The 21,110-nt window shown below is 36.7% G+C and overlaps 1 protein-coding gene across 2 annotated transcripts in view; it reads right to left on the bottom strand.

The window, feature by feature from the left end:
• ap3d1 (adaptor related protein complex 3 subunit delta 1) overlaps positions 1-21,110 on the bottom strand; it is a 91,997-nt gene that overhangs the window by 13,882 nt on the left and 57,005 nt on the right. Inside the window, exons 15-27 of one of the 2 annotated variants that reach the window (XM_043721194.1) lie at positions 20,609-20,840; positions 17,841-17,986; positions 16,882-17,026; positions 15,455-15,526; positions 14,346-14,421; positions 13,456-13,649; positions 11,430-11,503; positions 9,744-9,767; positions 8,444-8,597; positions 7,683-7,796; positions 6,279-6,332; positions 4,487-4,561; positions 1,491-1,628 (exon numbers count right to left, since the gene is read on the bottom strand). In XM_043721194.1, the coding sequence (XP_043577129.1) occupies positions 1,491-1,628; positions 4,487-4,561; positions 6,279-6,332; positions 7,683-7,796; positions 8,444-8,597; positions 9,744-9,767; positions 11,430-11,503; positions 13,456-13,649; positions 14,346-14,421; positions 15,455-15,526; positions 16,882-17,026; positions 17,841-17,986; positions 20,609-20,840 (1,498 nt within the window). The remainder of the gene's footprint in view (positions 1-1,490; positions 1,629-4,486; positions 4,562-6,278; positions 6,333-7,682; positions 7,797-8,443; positions 8,598-9,743; positions 9,768-11,429; positions 11,504-13,455; positions 13,650-14,345; positions 14,422-15,454; positions 15,527-16,881; positions 17,027-17,840; positions 17,987-20,608; positions 20,841-21,110) is intronic. The other variant, XM_043721195.1, reaches the window with a different exon arrangement.

Below are 21,110 nucleotides of genomic sequence, written 5' to 3'. Positions count from 1 at the left end.
CCTGTGTAGATTTGGTCTTTCTAACTACCTGCTCTCCCACCGATTTACGTATCATTCAAAAACTTTGTTATTGCACATTCACATCCCACAATCAAGCTGTCAATATAGAGTGCGAATAATTGTTGCAGCACACTCTTCCCTGCAGCACTCCATTTGTTACAGATTGCCATCTTTAAAATGCTGCATTTTGTCAATTGTTTATCTATGTTAATGTACTACACGCCAACACCCTGGGTTCTTATTCTTTTAAATAACCTGATGAACAGTACCTTTACAAATATTTGATTGTTACCCCTCAAAAGAATTCCAATAGATCTGTCACATAAGACTTTCCCTTTGTGAAGCAATACTGACTCAACTCGACTAAATTATCTATTTTTTAAATGCTCTGCTATTACACCCATTTAATAGAAAGTAACATTTTTCCCAATGACAGATGCTAAACTAATCAGCCTATAGTTCCTGTTTTTGTTTCTCTCCCTTTTTGAAAAAGATGCTTACATTGACAACTTTCCAATCCTTGGGATATTTGCACAATTTATGCATTATTGAAAGAATACTGTCAGCACATGCTCCATCCCTCTACCTACTTCCTTTACTATCCTAGGATGCAACACATTAGGTCCAGGGGATTTATTGCCCCAGAGCCCCATTAGTTTCCCTAAAAGTCTGCTATAAATGATAGTTACTGCATTTATTTCCTCCTCTACTCCCCACATCCTTCATGATTTAGTATTCTTGGAATGGCATTAGTGTCTTGTACCATGAAGAGAACTGCAAAGCATTTATTCATCCCCTCTTAGTTCCCCATTATTTGGTCCCAGAGAGAAAGAGCAAGAGAGCGAGCGAGAGCGAGATATGGATTGGGCTCTTCCTAATGAAGAGCTCATGCTCGAACCGTTGACTCCCCTACTCCTTGGATGCTGTGCTTTTTCAACACCACACTTTGACTCAGACCAGAGTTAACGGCCATGAAAGAATACGACAGAATGAGTTTTGATTCTCATCCCTTCAAATGCATGTGTTTTTCAGACAGATGCAATGGGCCAGAAAGAAGGGTATGCACCAAAAAAACTTTTAGAATGAGCTTATGAACCTGAAGGTTACTTGTATCAATTACTTTTAACAATGATACTTGACAATTCAATTGCAAATTCATGACAGTTTGCAAATCTAAAGATTTGAAAAGGTTTCCTACATCATCTAAAGAAAACAAGTGTCATAAGGTCTTACAGAATCAGAATCATTGTCAGAATCATTGGTGATCTTTAAGCGGCAATTGGATAGGTACATGGATGGGTACTTATGCTAGGACAAATGTTCGGCACAACACCGTGGGCCGAAGGGCCTGTTCTGTGCTGTATTGTTCTATGTTCTACAGCATGGTAATGGCAACAAAACATAAGTGATTCGATCATTTTTGTTTTGATACCTCTGTACAAAAGGATTAGCCACAACTTGAAAACCTGCTAATGTACAAATTAGCATACCGGCAAAGGCTCATCGTCCAAGCTGCCATTCTGAACAGACTCTGGAGCCTCTTCTTCACTGTGGTGTTTCTTTTTCTTGGATTTCTTTTCTTCCTTTGACTTTTCTTTGTGTTTCTTCTTTTTATGCTTCGATGATTTCTAAAGCAGTAGCAGCACAGCAATCAGAAAAATCTTATTTTAGGTTCCATTTAAAACTGACTTGCCTTTTTTGAGAAATTCATAACCATAATCTATATTCAGTAATGCCAATTTACGAAACAGCCAGACTTGGAACTATTTCACCAATTTTTCAATCTCCTGGAGACAAAATCATGGAATCCACTTCCTGACTGCACTGTTGATATACCTACACCATAATATCCTCCAGCAGTACATCTCCACAATTCTTTGATCCAGATTCTGGTCCATGGTTCCTGAGTCACTTTTTCCCTGCTACAGATGGCCATGGCCTTAGCCATAGGAGGTATAGCAATGCTTTCCAAGCATTTGCCCTGGTGTGATCCCTTTTAATGCTTCAGATGTTGTGACTAGAGTGAAAAATCTGGTGACTTTGTATGTTGCTAAGCTGGCTATGGGGAAGGAAGGATTTCAGTTGAGATGGGAGTTGAGTTTTAAGGGAGAAAATCTATCAAAAGATGGAATTTTCACAAAGATGAACCCTCTACCTTTCCACAGACATTTTCAGCAGCAAATAGGCCTCAGAAAACATCCCATCAGACATGCCCACCGTAGAAAGAAAACCCAAGTACAGAAATAGATCTCTCAGCTGCCAGAAGCCAGTCTGTGCTCCAGAACAGCCACTATTATCTTGGAGCTCTAAACCCCAAAATCTTGGCATCAAGACCAGCCCTATATTCTGTAAGTTCCTGCCTGTTTCTCAACCCAGACCTTATTCTAAATTTTCTTAGAAAAAAACCCTTGGTAACCATTATATGGTCCTTTGGTTCGAGTACTAATGATCTGGTCAAACTTCCACGAAATAGCACTAAAAAGTTTTTTACCGCCCCGACAAGTTTAAATTGGCTTTGTGCTTATTTAATTACCCAACACAGATTGCCCTCAAAGTGCATGACCAGATTGCCCTCAAACTGTGTTGGTATATGGCTGCATGGCAAACAGACAAGTACTGTGCAGGAAATAAACAAAACGTACACTAATATTTCTGCACACAGACAGAACAATCTTAGAGGGACCAAGCAATGCAATGAATGGGCTGCACACAGCAAAGGATCATGAGAGGGAAATAAAAACAGAAGACACAGGAGGAATTAAGCATGTTTGGCAGCAACTGCACGAAGAGTTTACATCAAGGGTACTGCTCCCACTGAAACATCCTAATCCATTCTGTCACCTCAATACTGAATCTCCCCTGCCCTCCGTGGCACCTTTCCATGAAATCACTGAAGGTGTAATACTTGCTTATGAACCTTCTCCCTCTCCCTCTCCAAGGCCCAAAACACATTTTCCATATGAAGCAGCAATTTCTTTGTACTTATTTCAGTCGAGTCTATTTTATTCGTTGCTCACAATGCGGTCTACTCTACATTAGAGAAACAATGCAAATTGGGTGACGTTTTTGCAGAACACCTCCACTTAATCTGCATTAATGATCGCCACCTTCTGGTTGCTTGTCATTTTTACACAGCAAGTTGCTCTGGTGCTCTCACTTCAGTCCTCGGCCTGTTGCACTGTTTTGGCGAAATCCAACACAAACTGATAGAACAGCACCTCCTTTTACTTGGGCACTTTACAGCCTTCTGGACTCAATATTGGAAATACCAACTTCCGACCATGTACTGTCCTCCACTTTGATTAGTTCTCCGACCCCAATCCTCCAATGTCTTTTTTGCTGGGTGTTAATCTGGCGTCAATCTGGATCTATGTTCTCTACAAACATAACCATTCCTTTTACTTCTGTTTCGTGATGTTTTCCCTTGCTGCTCCCCACCTCATTCTATAGTATAAAAGCTATCACTTTCCGACAATCTGTTTTAGTTCAGAAGAAGAATCATAACAGACCTGAAACATTAACTGAGTTTCTCTTTTGATAGGCGCTGCCAGACTTACTTAATTTCTCCAGCATTTTGTTTTTTCAGATTCCAATATCTGTAGTATTTCACTTTTGGGACATTAGAGGGTACATGAGTAATGACAGTGTTGACCACCTGAACTTTTACCATTGAAGTGCCATATACTGTATTCAAAACCAATACGTACTTGTTTGTAACTTATCGCCAATATTTTTAAAAATAATGTATACATGTAACTTGCTTTTGAAAAACAAGGTAAGGCAGTCCAAAGGTCATGCTAAACTTATTACATGCACACTATATTTAAATGGTGCTTTAATATTTCAACAGTTACTTTTTAAAATTCACAGGATAAGGGCATTGCTGGCTGGGCCAGCATTTATTGCCCATCCCTAATTGCCCAGAGAGCAGTAAAGGGTCAACCATATTGCTGTGGGTAGGTAGGCCAGACTAGATAAGATGGCAGTCTCCTTCTCTAAAGGACATTAGTGAACCAGATGGATTTTCAGACAATCAGCATGGATTCAATGGATTCATGGTCATTAAACCCATAATTCCAGATTTTTATTGACAACAGATTCTACCATCTGCCATAGCAGGACTTGAACCCAAATCCCCAGAACATTAACATTAAGAGTACAGTAATAATACTAGTAGGCCATTGCCTCCCCTTTACACAAAAAAGTGTTGATACTTTAACATTTTTGCAAGCAACTGCTGAAAGGAGCAAAATCTGATAACAGAATGTACAATATTAACAAAAGGTTACATAGATTAGAAATACTAATGACTGAAGGACAAACTCTAACATGACCCTAAGAATCACAGGGTGGCTAACTAAACCTGTTTAACTGCAGAAGGTATTTAGACTTAATGGAATAGCACAAAATAATACAAGAATCCCTCAGAGGTATTTTGTTTAAAGCACAGCTGGATGGCAAGTAAGTCTCTAAATTAAATACTTACTGCATCCTCCTCCTTCTTGTTTTCTTTCAATGTCTCTTCAGGTTCAGAAGCCACTTCGTTACTATGCGGCTCTGACTACAAAAAGATACCAACATTTTCAAACCGCTTATTATCCACTTACAACAATTTTTCTTGACTTCAGTTCTCAATAGAAATCAATCTGTGCAACTGTAAATTAGAATCTATATTATCATTCTTCTAGTGTCAGCAAGGTTCAAAGACATTTGTTCCATGATTGTGGGAGATACCTACAAGGCTACATTTATTACTCCTACTTTTGCTTACTAGCCTTGTGGGTATTTTTCCTTGAGGAACAGAACAAAATCATTCTGGTTGTTATAATAACTAGATAGTTCTTTCAGCATTATTTTGACATTTGATTTGCTGTTAGATTTATTGCATTCAATTTCACAACTCGTCATAATGGAATTTGAATTCAACGTGAGTCACTAGTGTAGTACCATAACTAAAACATCACTGTATGATGCCCCGGCAGAAATATTAACACCAGAGCATAAATCCTTCACTTCATTTCAGCTATTCAATAGGGAAACATAAGGGTCCCATATATTGGAAGCTGATTAGACATAAGCACTTCAGCATAGATTAAAAGTAAAGACTATTATCTGCAAACACAGGTCGTAAAGTTCTTTTTCTCCCTAATGTTTAATTATTATACAAAAATACAATTTAAATGTATCACTAAATTCACACTTCAAAAAAAAACAAAATTAGCAAATCATTCTTGTGAACCATACACAAAAGCATTATTCAAAACATTACTGATCAAAATGGAAAAATCCAGTTTCTGACCATCCTGTTCCTTTCCATAAGTCACTTTGTGTATTATAATTATCCTCTTTACTACCCATGTCCTTTCATGCTTTGTCAAGAAATAGATTCATTTTCACAAGAATTGACAATCATGTCAATGATTTATTGCAGATTCCTATAACCTTCTTTGATGCTTTTTGCTGTCAACTTACCATTTATGCTCTTGCTACTACCTTGAAAAAATTATACCCTTGCTACTCAAGGTAAAGTGCAAACATTTCATTATTTATCAGAATAATGTTTCAGATATATGAATAGCTCTTTGTAAGGTAGCTCTCAACTTTTCAACTTGAGTGGAAGCAATACCCAAATTCTAAAATATCCTGACAAAATTGTAAACTACTACTTGGAACAATTCTTCTTTAATTTAATATCTTCCAATAATTGAATTTATAAAATTAGTGCTTCCCAAAGACTTGTGATTCTACTTGATTCTACTTTGGCCATAGAAAATAGCCTTGACTCAATCATGAGCAGTTGTGAGGTGGGGGATACAGGAGACTTTTGAGATTGGGACTAGTGACCCCAAAATTGAAGTTAACAACACCACTTTTAGTCTAGTCGCCCTCACCCCATTTGTGTATAGAAAACACCCCAATTCAGCTCAAGGTCCAACACTTATTTCCACATCAAGCCAAATATAATTACTTAATATGTTTCTACACCGAATGGGCAGGTGCGATTCAGCTAGATTACTGTTGTTCTGCAGCATTTCACATCACAAGTTGCACTGATAGTATTGGATACTGTCAGTAATCTTACATTTTCAACAACTCCGAACATATTCGCAATGAATAAATACAGATACTATGCAGCACTCTGAAAACTTAAGTAAAATAAGGCCAGATTAATTTGAGATGTGGTTGTAAATTTCATGGAATCCTTTGCAAGCTATTCAGCTTAGGAGCACGATCTAAAATGAGTATTGATGAACGGATGAATAGAGTGCCAAACATACCTGTGATTTACTTTGTACGGGAGCAGGAGATAACCAGAAGTCCAGATCTGATGCCTTAAGATGAAAAAATCCAGGAAGGTTATAATCAAAATTAATGTTTCAAAATTAGAAATTAAAAATTGTAGGCACTCCTCACTTAAAGATATTGTATGGCTTGGTTTCTGAAAATTGTTACTTTCAGGGAATCGTGGGCTGCCTTAGATAGCAACATAAAAGTTAGAGTGAGACTCAAATTGGACCTTCTTTTCCAAAAAAGGAACATTGAAATATTAAGTTGAACAATAAAACTTTATATTTATAAATTACTGTGCAGCTAAATGAAATATTTTTAAATTTTAAAAAACATTCTAAATCAAAACCTCATACTCTCAATTTCATATTCCAAAGCTCCAGGTGAAAGATGAAACAAATTTACAAACGATTTTTTGACAATTTTTGAAATGCTGTTGTCAATTGTTTCTCAATACCAGCCCTTTTTCCTTTAATTGTTCCACTATGCAATGGTTATTCCTTCAGCCAATTTGCTTAACTCCTTATCTCAGCACCTTTATTCCTTTATAGAACTTCAGGGTTGCTACAGAAATGTTATAATCCATGTTCTCTTTCAAAAAAAATTGTCAAAGTTGTTTGACTCTCACCTGCACTACTTAGGTCAGACCACGAGCACCAGATCTTTCAGGGAGACGCTGCTATCAGTGTGCTAACAGTTAGTCAGCCTCCAAAGTTTTAGTAAAGTATTTTAAACAGTTAATGGATGCCCAAGGAGATAGGTGGAGAGTAGCCCTGGACCTGAACAGATGTAGTACCTGAATTGCAGGTATGGCTGCTGAATTCTTTGTTAGCACGGTTGACAATACTGCAGGGTAGGAGATTTTATTTCTGTCAGAATAACTATCATCACCAGCATGAACAATCCAATACTTGATTTTGTAGCTCATCCCAGAGATGACAATAACACAAAGCAGCATCAGCCTGAAAAGTCAACTCAAGGTTGGAGTAGGACGTAAACCTACAACCTTTTTGATTTAAAGAGGATAGCAACAGTGCAAAAATCAAACTAGAAATCAACTTAATCCAAAGAAGAATTGCTTTTTTTCGATTAGATATTAATTTTACTGGGGTGCTCGCCAGAGGTGGCCCTTTTTCTAAGAGTCACCTACATCCGATTTCAAAGCAGCAATGACAAAAGGCAAGCTAGAAAGTCTTATCTGTCACTACAAAATCAAACTGTTCCACCTTGCTGTGGAAAACCATGCAGGGCTGCAATTAGGCACCATATCATGTTCGAATGCACAACAAATGAAGGTGCATGCAACAGACAGCCATCAAGCATAATTAAGGGAAACTGATTTTTTTCAAAAAGTAAAATAAATAATTAAATAAAATATTCACTTCAGAACTAACCTCTCCTGTGGGCTTTTCACTTTCTTCTGCTTTGGATGTAGGTGTAACAATTTCTTCTTCAGGTGCAGCATTTTCAGCAGACTTCTGCTTTTTGCTGACTTTGTCTTTACTTTTCTGTACCAAGAGAACAGATAGCCCAGAAATATAAAGCAACCACATTTGTGAAGAATATATTTAAATTCCTCCCAGGCAGCAAGCTAAAGTTCTCAACACAATTCCTATTTATCAACATGTTCATGTCTGCTGCTTAATCGGAAAAGATAGAAAAATCCAGAGAAGCTCACTGCACAACAGTTTTTGTCTTTCAACCGGCTAATAATTTATAATGTAAGGTTGTAGTTTTATTTATTGTTTCACATAATTCATCCATAAACTGACATATTAAGATCATTAACACAGGCTGTGTGTTGAACAAAGGTCTTCCATTCTGGTCTCTGCAAACAATGTGCCTAAACTTCAACTTCAAATTTACAACCTGACACACCAATGTAACTTTGATATTAATTATTTCCACTAAAACCAAATGTTTGTTACGTTTGTGTTGTAGTTCTGCACTAGGTCTATCTTGAAATATTTCATAGCTATTCTGTAATCTGATTTTCTTGTATGATACTATCCAATGTTCAGACTATATATATTTATTACTTAGACATTGCTCCAGCAAAATAATCTGCTTTGTCTTGAATAAAGCTACCCAAAATAACACTGGAGAACAACAAAATTCCACAAATTAATCAAAATTCAAAACAGTTCAGTTTTACCTTTTTTTCTTTATCCTTCTTTTTGTCTTTTTCTTTCTTTGCTTTCTTAGGTTTTTTGCTTTTATCCTCTATTGAGGCAGCCTCAACTTCTGGTGCTTTCTTTTCAGTTACTCTGTGTGTTCTCACAGGTAATTTTTCATTATCTGTTAAAGGCCTTAAAAATAATTGGGAAATTAAATTGTACAATTAAATGACAGTAAGGGTTAAAGTAATGATGATAAAGATTGGGGAAGTTTTGCATTCTATTCACCCTTCCATAATGTTAGTTTAATCAAAACCAGTCAATCCATTCTACAATCCATTCACAGAACAATATGGGTATAATGCCGCAACTAGACAATTCCAGTGTAATACTTGCATGTCCACATTCAGAAGAAATCTTGAACCTGCTGAAAACATGTTACTGATCAAGTCTGACCAATTATATGTAATTTTACTGATGAGAATTGAATGCTTTCTTAGGTCACACAGCTTTCCGATACTCCATTTACAAGATCAATGTAATATATTTAAATCAGGCAACTTAACAATTGACACAACTTGAACCATTGATCAATTATAAATGGAACACCGATACTTCTGGGTCTAATTATGAGATAAGGCAAGGGATAAAACATTTTAACATTATTGACAGGTATAATAAGTCGTCAGATTTCCTGAGAGACTTCAGAACATGAAAAAGCTGGTTAAGATTAGAAAGCAACAGACAGCTAACGTTGACTAACTGTGAAAAGCATTTACAAATTTTGAATAAGGTCAGAATGCCAAGCATGTTTATTAAACTGGGAAAATCAGAACCTTGTTTTTGTTCTTAATTATGTCCATATTGGAGAAATGGACTCAATATCGTCATTGCCATTTCACAAAAATTAAAGAATTGCAACAAGGAAGTAACAAATTGGATGTAATGAGTAGTCGCAACCACAATAAACTGTCCATTCTGAGATCTTGGGAGATTGATTTAAAGAACTAATACTTTCAAACTTTCCACAGTTTTCTAGTGTAACTCACTGATACGATTTTTACCAAACACCGGTAATCGTAGGCAAATGAATCATGTCTTCATTTAACCCTTTGACTACTAAAATTGCAGATTTTAATATTTCAGCCAAATGAGTTGCATGACAGATTCAGATTTTCAAATATTCAGCTTCAACAAACACAACATTTTAACTTTTCAAAAATGCAAATACAGGGTAAACAAAGGGTTAAATCTTGAAAAGCACACTCAAACTCATCTCCAAGTCAAGTTTTCAGAAGTACACAATTTTTCAAACACAAAGCATTACACTTTACATACCTTCCTTTTTTCATGGGATTTAGGCTTTTGTTGGGACACAAAGATGTTGGTTGTGGAAGCAGTAGAAAGAAAGACAGAAAGAATGGCAGAAAAAAATTGGAGTGGCATATTAAATATAGAAGGAGAGAAGGGAAGAGACAGAAATCACAGAACTCAAAAAGCCATAGATCAGTGGTGTGCACTTCTGAACAATTAAAAAAAACATTTCGCATTGATGTTAAACAGTTGGTAGCAAAACATATTTTCCTATTATAGTTACATTTGCAATCAAGCATTTTCATGGAAAAGGCTATACCCAGTTATGTAATCTTGTTACAATTATGATTTTATAAAAGATAGAAGTGGGACTAATGTATTGAAGGTTTGGTGAACAAATGTACAGGCATGAGTGAACTTCTGTTCAAAAGTACAGTAATGCATTCAACAGTATGTACAGTTGAAAACGCACCCACACAACTTCAGAAAAACATTTCAAGTTTAGTTGAATTATTTGTTGCTCGCATATGCGACATTATGCAATTTTAAAATTAGTTAATCTGTTTGAACCAATAAAGGCCCAATAAAAAGCCTCGAAAATCCCTTTAATATTGATATGCCACTTCATATTATGGGTGCTTCATAATTTCCCACGATCAACATTTGCTCATGACCAAGCTACCAAGGGAAATGCAGTGCAAGTGTCTATAGATGGGACTGAGGGGAAGACAGACAGACACAAAAAAAAGGAAAAGGAAAACAGTCAGCTCATACAGCTCAGTCAATGCAAAGCCAAACATCTGCAGGAGGGAAAGATTGCCAGTCAAAATTTTGAGAATGTTATAAAATGGCAAGGAAAGCAAAAGATAGAACTAGATCTACAGAGAGGGGCAGAAGAAATCCAAGAAAAGGGTACTAAGTCTAAAACCACAGATATTTCAATCACATTTAAATTTCAAACTCTAAAACCATGTACAAAATCCAATTTTCTTGTTGAAAATGTATAAACATAGGGACAAGAATCAAAATGATCTGTGAAAGAAAATTAATTAGAATGAACATCGCGGACAGTCAAAATTTAGTTTTCCTGGCACACTAAACAATCCCAACTTGAGGTTAGTACACGTGACCTTGAATTGGTGAATAAAAGATTGCAATGATATAGAGCTTTACACAACCACAGGATATCGTAAAGTGCGTTTTGGCTTATAAAGTGCTTTGGCAATGCAGCAAAATAGGCAAGTTACACAGTGAACTCCAGAAAATGGCAATGTGATGAACAGATTATCTACTTTTATGATGTTTATTGATGGATACATATTGGCCAAGACGCTGGGGGTGTAGGGGTAACTTCTCTGACTTTCTTCAACATACACGATGGGCTCTTATACATATAGCTGAGTGCACATTTTTGCCAGAATTTCACATTTCAACTAAATGTTAGCACCTCCAACACTGCACCATTCCTTAAGTCACAACAGACTATCACGTAGTTTTTGGTTTCCTGGAATAAAATTTGAACTCAACTTTTAACTCAGACAAGAGTGCTGATGAGCTTAATCTCAGCTGACACTTGTGTAAATCACCTAAAGCTGTACCAGAGCCAATAACAATCTGCTTTAAGCAACTTTTGTAAATGCCAGCTGCAAACAGAATTAAGACTAATAGCTTAAAAAAACTTGACTTTGTGACAAAGTCATGTACACTTACTTATCCAAATCAATATCCAATGCTTTGTATGGATCATTTGGGTCTTTATCATCATCATCACTAGGCAAGGCATTCTATAAGCAAACAACACAAAATAGAAGTCTGATGGCAGAGTTCAGAATAAAAGGTTGTATTAAAAAATACCATAGCCTGAAGTTATCTGAAGACATGAAGAAATGGATCGCAGTACATATAAATTATTGGAGGTTTTCAGAAGTCCAAAACATAACTTTAATTGTATGTTACTTATGTCCCCCACTACAATTTCATTTCAACATGAGCACCATTGCATTTTTTAGGGTTCTGTCAAATATTAAGTTAAAACAAAAGGTCAAATTCATGTCCATATCTAATAGGGAAGCAGCCAGATGACGGAGCAACATAACAGGATAGAATTCAATGGAAGACATTTTAAAAATGTCATGTCACTCAAGACAGTGCCAGAGAATGACACACAGTCATGGAATACTATGTTAATTAGTTTGACATAATCTGTGAAAAACACATTACACTGAGACCTAGAGAATGATCTGCTTGAATAAAGGCAATAAACCCATCCAAAATATTTATAAACTATCTGATGGGAATATTCTTGAGTGCATTAATAGTGAAAAAGAAAATAATTAGACCGACCAAGCAGGAGGGAAGGGATGGATAGTGTGTTGTGATTTTGACAAATAACAATTCAGATAACAATTTACATTCCTGTTTTTGCTACCAAAGTGGATAACTTCACATTTATCCACATCATAGTTCATCTGCCATTCACTTGCCCATGCGCTCAACTTGCCCAAATCATACCAAAGCATCTCTACATCCTCCTCACATCACCCTGCCAACCAGCTAGGTCTTGTCTGCAAACATGGAGATATTACATTGCCACAAAGGATTTCAGATGGGTCACTGGACTCAAAATGTTAACTCTGCTTTCTGTCTACAGATGCTCCTAGGCTTGCCAAGTTTCTTCAGCAATTTCTGCTTTTGTTTCAGATCTTCCCTGTCTGTAGTTTTTTTGATTTACTTTTAGGTAATTAATTGGTCTGTCATGTCTTTATTCCCCATTAAAACATCAATTTCTGACCTGAATTGATGCCATAAGATACATGTTGACTTACAAATTAGCCTAAAACAAAAAACAATTTCTTGATACTAAAAGATAACTTCAAGTTGTAAAAAGTTTCCTTTAGCTCACTAAAATTCAAGTGAGACAAGCATACCAGCATTAGCAAAAGAGAAAACGTAAACAAAAGGATGAGAAATAGTACTTCACAATAGTGCAATCAGAGTCAGAGTGCAAATGCAAACGCATGTGCAACAGAATGCATTTATGATAGCAGGAAATTGAGATGCAGCAAGAATACAAGAAAGCAAATGGAATGAAAGATCCAGATCCAAAAGAATGAGATCAAGAGCATTCAGGATAGAGTAAAGGGAAATAAAAGACCTGCCTTGATACATCATTTTCAGACAAATCTGTCAAAATATTACACAAGAAAACTTTTGTGAGCAGCGATTCAAGCAGATAGCTAATTCTGAACTCATTAAGAATACTTTTAAGGACCAATTCTACAGTGGTCACATTACCCAAACAGCACGCAATAAATGACCACAAGCAGTTTCTTGTGGAAACACCTGAATTCCTAAACATTTGAAGAATTAGAAGTGATCTCTCAAATTAGCCTGACAGAGACCACTTTGATTAGGATTTCATCCAAACATAAAATAGTGCAATAATTTTCAAAACTTCACTAACTTGATCCCTCACACAAAATATTGCTAACGGAAACCACAGTTGACATTAATCATATTGTGTACAATTTCAAATAACTTAAACCACGGCAACATCAAGAGAAATCGCATGCGATTTTTTACAAGCGTGCAAATTGTTTTTAGTGCAAGTTTTAAAGGCCAATCTACTGCTCAGACTGTACTCTTGTTTTCAGCTGTGTCAAATCTATTGCCAATTATCTAAATTTACTTGCTTTTAGCAGTTCAGGACAACAGAGATGAACAGTAAACTACTAACCTCAGGCATTTCTTCTGTGATAATGTCAACGTGATGAATTGGAGTAATGTCTTCATCACTTTCAGTATGAAGTGAATCATGGCGACGTTTGCCTTTATCTTTCTTCTGTTTTTTCTTCTTTTTCAGTCTATCCTGCTTTTGTTGCTGCCTGCGTTCTTCTTCCAGTTTAAGATACTGATCTGACAAAGGTAGTCCTGTGTACATAAATATAACAGATGACTGCATCTGAGCTACACATGACTATAGCTGTTTCAAGAATCTCAGGAAAAAGGGAGACTGCATGGATCCTTTCCACCAGTTTAATTTATTTCATACACACAATAAAGTCTGACATTGACTCTGCTGCTACAATTTTCAAAAACATTGACCTCAGCAATGAATGAACAATTTCCCAAAATAGAAACTGCCAGCCAAATGCATCCTTTTGAAAGCTTTTGGCATCAGCTAATCATTTACTCAAACCCTGATTAAACAGCATACAGATAGTTTGCTGAATTAATAATACAACATTGTGGACAATAACTGCTAATTTATCCCTCTGCTCAGTTGTTGCCACTATCAAGAACCATTGTGATCTTGCACACATTAACTTGGTGCCAGACAGTTCTGACTTGCCCATTCACAGGAGATGCATAATGGTACTGGTGACAGATTAAAAAACAATATTCCTCCCTGAGTGTATTTAGTAAATACATCAGGAATGGCAGATCAATGACCACATACTGGGAAAATTTGGACTAGGGGGAAAGCAGCTTCACTGGAATGTTGTTATTTTAATTCTACATATTACAGATATGCATTATAAAAAACATTAACAGTGCAATATATTGCAAATACACTTTACATGCAATAGACAGAAGCTAGAGAACTGCAATAATTTTATCAATTACCTGGTACTCTCAATGGTACTGTAAGATCAATCTGCACCACAGGTATATGATCAACGCCACTGGCATCTTGGTAATTCTGGAATAAAAATAATAGCAGCTGTTCATGAAATTAATCAATACCATTCCTGTATTCATTGTCTACAAGGAGTTATTTTAGAATAATGACAATAATGCAAGAATTTCATATGCACAAATTTAACTTTTCTCAGTTCAATGCATAAACAGTAAATACCATGGAACTACTTAAAGAACAAAAGATACTAACTATAAATTGATCTTTTTCCATTCTGATGTCAGTCTTCTTACCAATAAGCTATAACAATTATTCCCATACTATGATATCATTTCTGAAAATAATTAGTCACAGAGTCATCCCAGTAAACAAGGAGGCTCTTCCCTCCATTGAACTCATGCTGGCTTCTTTGTGGAATATCCTGTCAGTTCCAATTTCCAACTGTATCCCTGTCACCCTGCAAGTTTATTTCCTTGAAGTATCTGTTTAATTTCAACTGGAAATTCGGCAATGTTCTACACATGCCAAAGGTCACCCCCTTTCTTTCTACAGGCAGTCACCTTAGTTGAAAAATGCCCACAAGGAAGCAACAAACCTTTTGAAACTTGTCCAAGTATCAACTGCCAGCAGCTGTGGATGCCAGTCAAGATTGAAGACCAAAATTCGAGTTCATAGTATTTTGGCCCAAAAGCATTTTGACATTTTAAGTTATTTGTGGAATTTGGGGTGAAATCCTGTGTAATTCTATTTTCCTTTTCAGCTCAAAGGCTTCAATGCCAATGCCATACCGCAAAAATACTGCTACTGCTCATATTAGCTAAGGTATCTTCAATCTATATGGTTTAGGCTTACAACTGCTTATGTCTCGTTCCATCAAGATGTTAGGGAATAGCTCTTCTTTTATCTAGAGGACTTCAACATATTTTCTTTTCATCAGGTAAACTGAACAAGAGAAAACCACAGACACCATGTCCAATATCCACTTTAACACAAAGCCTCCCCACCCCATTACCAAACTGAAGAATGAGTAAACATACATCACAATATTGAAAGGAAAAGCTACAAGGTAGTATGAAATTACGGGTGACCAACTCACCTTCTGAGAAGATGGAGAACTCTTGATGTAAAATGGATTATTTGCCTGTTCTTGTTTCCTTACTTCTCGTCGCTAGGAAACAAACAAATCTTTTTAAATCACAAATTACATTTTACTTGAAGCTTGACACCAACTTAAAGATTCTAGGTTTATAACTCCCATAGAAATGATTGATCACAGCAAAATAGTCTGAAGGAAGATGGTTAAAAAAAAACACTGCCTGAAAAGCTTTAAAGGACAATGTAACAGGCATGAAGAAGAACATCAGATGTGACAATGCACCTTAAAAACTAAGAACTTGAATTTAAGACACTCCAATAACATTGCATTATAGACTTTATGTATGTTATAAAATATATCAGTGCACATACTATCCTTTGGTAGAAGTACAATGGATCACTAAGTCTAAAATTGGAGGGAGACAAATACCAATCTGTGTTGCAGCAGTTCAAAATGGAGAAAAACCAGCTGTGCCAGAGGAAACACCACAGAAGCGCTTCACAGGAGGCTCCCAAGCACTGAGGATGTCACCTAGACAGGGGACGAAATGTCTGCAACTCAAATTCCCAGCTCGGCGAACAGAACCACAACAACGAGCACCCAAGCTACAAATCTTCTCACAAACTTTGATCAAGGATTATGTAAATAAGGTAGCAAAGTGGACTGAGGATGACATCAGCCATGATTTCAATGAATGGTCGAGTAGACACCATGGGCTGAATGACCTACTTCAGCATCTATACCCTATGGTCTTAAAGGGTATATGCTGAGGGGTTATCTCCACTTGTGGAACAGTCTAGGAACAAAGGAAATAATATCGAGAGGTCACCCATTTAATAAAGGCGAGGAGGAATTTCTTCTGAGGGTAATGAATCTGCAAAATACTTTACCACAGCAGGCTGTCAAGGCTGTGTCATGAATGACGTGCAAGGCTGAGATAGTTAGATTTTTAATCAATAAGAGAATCAAGGGTTGTGAATAAGGTAAGAAAATGGAGTTGAGGCTTAACAGATCAGCCACTGAACTAATTGAAGTGTTTTGAAAAGACTCAAATGGGTTAAATGGTTTACTTCTGCTACTACGTCTTACGGCTCCAAATACATTGCTGAGGTAACACATACATAACAAAGTTCATTAGATGCAATCAAAGTAGCCCAGAAAGGAGAGATGCTTGATTTGACTTGAACTTATGAAAAGATCAAAAGTTACCAGTGTCTGTCGGTGATGCAAAGAACACCATTATTGCTTGTGACTGCTAAATTCTTAGTACTTTGGGTTGGGCAGAATCAAAACTGCTTGATTAAATGAGTTAGAAACAATGCATTCTAAGATTTGCAAACAAGGAAAGGTTGAGACTTGACAGAAATTGGACTGAAAGACAAAGGTTCCAATTTTCTAAACCGAAGAATGTAAAATGTACAAATTACCCGAGCAAGCTCGTCTTCATCCAGTTCTGGCTGTCTATGCCTGACATTCCTTTGTTCCTCCTCATGGAAGATCATTTTCTTGGGGCTTTCATCATCTGAAGAACTTTCTGAAGGTGCATCATTGATCCAGGCATCAAGGTCCAGTCTGAAGAGAAAGAGAAATAAAACAGAAGACTTACCACACTTGACACACAAATTCATGTTCTCATTTTTTCTACTCAAGAAGCTAAGTTACAGTTCTGTGGACAATGCTCATACTTTCGTCTAAGACACAACTTCTCATGTATAAACTTAATGTGAGGTGGGCATCAGCTGCTATTGATCTTTAGGAATAAAGAGTAGACAGTCTGCAGTCACTCATGTCCAAATGTGCACACACTTCCCTGTTTGAACAAGTGCTTCTAGAAGTATCCTGGGTGAAATTAGTGAAGACTCAGAACTGTCCTCAAGAATTTTCTAATCTGTTCAGTTAGGTATTTCAGTGGACTTGGCTCGTTGTTAAGTTCAGCAATTGCCCTAGACATTCAATGAAAAGCTGTAAAACACAATTATACTCACTTAGCACTACTATTTGAAACTCACTTGGGAACCAAAACAATAGCAGAACCACAAAGTGAACCATTCATCTTTTTCTTAAGTAAATAATGCATCAATCTGTTGACAATCGGTCACTTCAGTTCTTTAGTGTGGACAGATATTTGCTCAATCACAGCAAAAATCATTCCAACAAATAAAAAGCTTAGCTCTTCAAATTTACAGCAATACTGTTAAATGCACCTGGAACATTGGAAATAAGCGGTCATAACACTCCTACAGTGCAGTGACTCCTTTTGGCCCATCGAGCCCATACTAACTCTGCACAGACAGTTGCCTGAGGATGGAAGTGAACACATGTCTCTGTGCTTTGAGGAAGAAGCGCTAACCACTGAGCTACCATGCTGCCTAATAAGACTTCTTACCCATCTGGCAATGGAACTTTCTTCTGTGCCTTGGGAGCAACAGGGTTAAGCTCTCCAGAAAACAAAGCCATCACTTCTTCTGCGACAGGGACATCCTTCGCTTGAAGCTTTTGAATGTATTTTATCAATTGAAGAATACAAGAAGCCTGAAAAATAAAAATCAAATATGAGACCCACAGAAAGATAGTTCTATGATAATGATGCCTTATTATATTTTTATATTAAATACCTTGCATAAAGAAACAGCTGAGACTATACAGTTCAGTGAGCCTGGTCTACCATTCAATTAGATCATGGCTGACAACAGACCTCAACATTTTGCCTTGCTAGTTCAAAACCATGATGTCAACAGTCCCCAGAAATAATTGCTTTCTGTTTTGTACATACTGACTGAACTTTCACAGGTTTCCAAATATTGACCACATACTAAGAAATTCCTTTTCATCCCAATCTTAACCTCAGGCTACTTATACCAGGGCACTAAACTAACTATCTGGGGAAATATCTCATCTACATTATTTTTTATATTTATTCATAGGGTGTTAGGCCAACAAATATTGCCCATCCACATGTGCAAGGAGGCTCTGGAGAAGATCGTGGTGAGCTGACTTCTTGAACCACTGCAGTCCTCAGGTCCTGAGGGCTACCACAGTTCTGTTAAGAATGAAGCTCAGATTTTGAGCAAGCAATAGTGAAGGAATGGTGACATATTTCCATTCAGGGTGGTGAGTGGACACACATACCCTACGTGCGGCTTTTAGTATTTGGATTTTAAACAAGCAGCATATTAATGAGTTATTTTTGTGAAAGATTTGAATAAAAACATCAAGGTCCTTTGGATGTCAACTTGTCCAAATTACCCACCATTTAAGAAGTTTTCTGTCCTTTCTAAAACAGGATTTCTTCACACCATTCACATTGTATTATATTCTAGCCCATTTACCTAAGCTGCCTACTTGTTGAGAATTCACAAGTGATAAGATTTTTATTTTAAAAAATTATAATCTGTCTGACAAAGAGTAAGAAACAGATTTGATATCGTGGCTTTTACTGTAATAGGATTTCAGTACAGTGTCAATGAATGTTGCAACAATCTTACAGGGCTTTGCTAAGACTGGAACTGGAGTATTGCATACAATTCTGGTCCCCTCACCTGAGGGAGGATAAACTTGTCAGACAAAAAATGCAACTCATGCTCATACTGCTCCCTGGCATGGTGCAAATGAGTTTTTAGGAGATAGTGTCTATATTCTTCAAAGGTTAAGAAGAATGAAAGTGATCTCATTGTAGCAAAAAATTTATTGCAGGGATCAAGAGGCTACATCCAGGAAGGATGAGTCTCCTGGGTACAGCGTCTAGAACCAGGACAGTCTCGCGATTGTGAAGTGGTCATTTAGGATACAGATAATCAGAAATTTCTTTACTTAGACAGTGATGAATCTTGAAAGTTCTCTACCATAGAAAGCTATGCAGAGTCCATCAGCAAGCATGTTCATGATAGAAATCAATATTTTTCTTGACACTAATGACACCAAGAGGGTAGTATAGGAAAATGGCATTGTCAAAACTTGATCATGCTCTAGCTTAATGATGAAGGAGGCTCAAGGCGTCAACAGTTTACATCCTATTTTTCTATCAAATTCTGAGCAGAAAAAATGTTCTTGCCATTCAGAGGAAGCATACATTAAAATCGGAGTTAGTAGTGCAGATTACTAAAACTATCGTATTAGTGTTTGAAAGAGACAGCAAATGTCAATTTTGTAATGCTTTCTAATGAACAACAATACTTGGAAGTATTGAATATGGGACAAGGGTTCCATAATTAAGACATCAATTGCATTGATTCATCGAGTACATATCAGACAAAATGGGTGAAGCAAGGTCAAACAGGAGTTTGGCAAGGACTGAAATAATTAGCACATTTTTTCAGGGGCAAGGGTGGCTGCAGAAGAGACCATCATGTAATGGCTATATTCCAAACTTCCTAATTCTGTAATTGTTCAAATTCATACAGCAGCTTCAAGGACACACATGCCACTGTAGCAGGAAAAGCTGAAGGTTATTTTACAAAAAAATTAAGTATTTGTGTGCTCATTGTATTTGTGCATTATCATAATCAATAATACTTTTAATCATGCAAGACTTTTGTTTGTGGAATGCTAGAAAGTTCAAAAGTTTCTTCAAAGAAGTAGTGCTCCCAGTGATTCTTACAACATTAACACAATGTCTTGGAATAGGCAAAGATGAATGAATGAACAGTGAGGCCTAATGACTCTTAATCAAACCTACTGAAGACACAAAGAATGAGTTTCAGTGTCCATTCATCACCACAACAGCCCTTGATTAAGTGAGAAAACAGAATCTATGTTTTCAATGAACCAGCTATCTTTACTGGAGGAAGAAAGTAATGCTTGCCTATAAATATATCTTCAATGACTCAATAGCCTCTCCACAGTCATGGTTAAGAATTATGCATGACTATTTGTGCAAGTAACATACCAGTTCTGGTGATTAGTTAGCACAAATCCAACATAAATCAAACGTTTTCAAATGAGATGGGCAAAAGCTGAAGACAAAAATAATATTCATTTATTCAATAGAATACTTTTTGCTCCTGGGCTGGAGGAAACAGATCACCCAAAATCTAGTTATTTTGCTTTCAAATTAAAATTACTGTAGCAAGAGAAGAAAGTATCTAAAATACCATAATGATGGACACAGTGAAACTGCATCTTCATCTGTGGTGAAAGTAAAGGCTGCTCACGTACCCGCTCCTGTACTTCAAGGTCTGCATTCTGAACAAATTGGGGTAGCTTGTCAATCAACATTTGTGTTATTTCTTGAGCAGCTTCCTTGTTGCCAGCTTGTTCATTTTGTTGCAAAACCGATGCATATAGCTTTGCAGCATTCTGCACATAAACTGCCTGGATATGCCCTGGCAGTGTTGTGACTTTGGATTTCAGCATAGCTTCCAATGTTTGGTTAGGCTCTTGAAGATATCTGAAAAATATATAAGTTAGAACTGTATGTATGCCAAATTTTTCAAAGAGCTATAAGAATTGCTTAATGGTATAACAAAGTCATAGTCAAGTGAATATTTTTTGATTGAGATCAAAGGATTTCTGTTGGGTGAAAAATTGGAGCGTATGCAACAAGGGCAGGTAAATATCTTTCAAGTACAGATTAGCAAAAGTCAAATGAAAACATGGAAAGAAAACTGAAGAACTGCATGACCTGCTCTAGTTTCTGTGGAAAAGTTTTGGTTTGGGC

This window comes from Chiloscyllium plagiosum, chromosome 31 (assembly GCF_004010195.1).
Source record: "Chiloscyllium plagiosum isolate BGI_BamShark_2017 chromosome 31, ASM401019v2, whole genome shotgun sequence".
NCBI lineage: Eukaryota > Metazoa > Chordata > Chondrichthyes > Orectolobiformes > Hemiscylliidae > Chiloscyllium > Chiloscyllium plagiosum.
The sequence above is the reverse complement of the archived record's forward strand: the minus strand, read 5'-3'. Positions and strand labels throughout refer to the sequence as shown.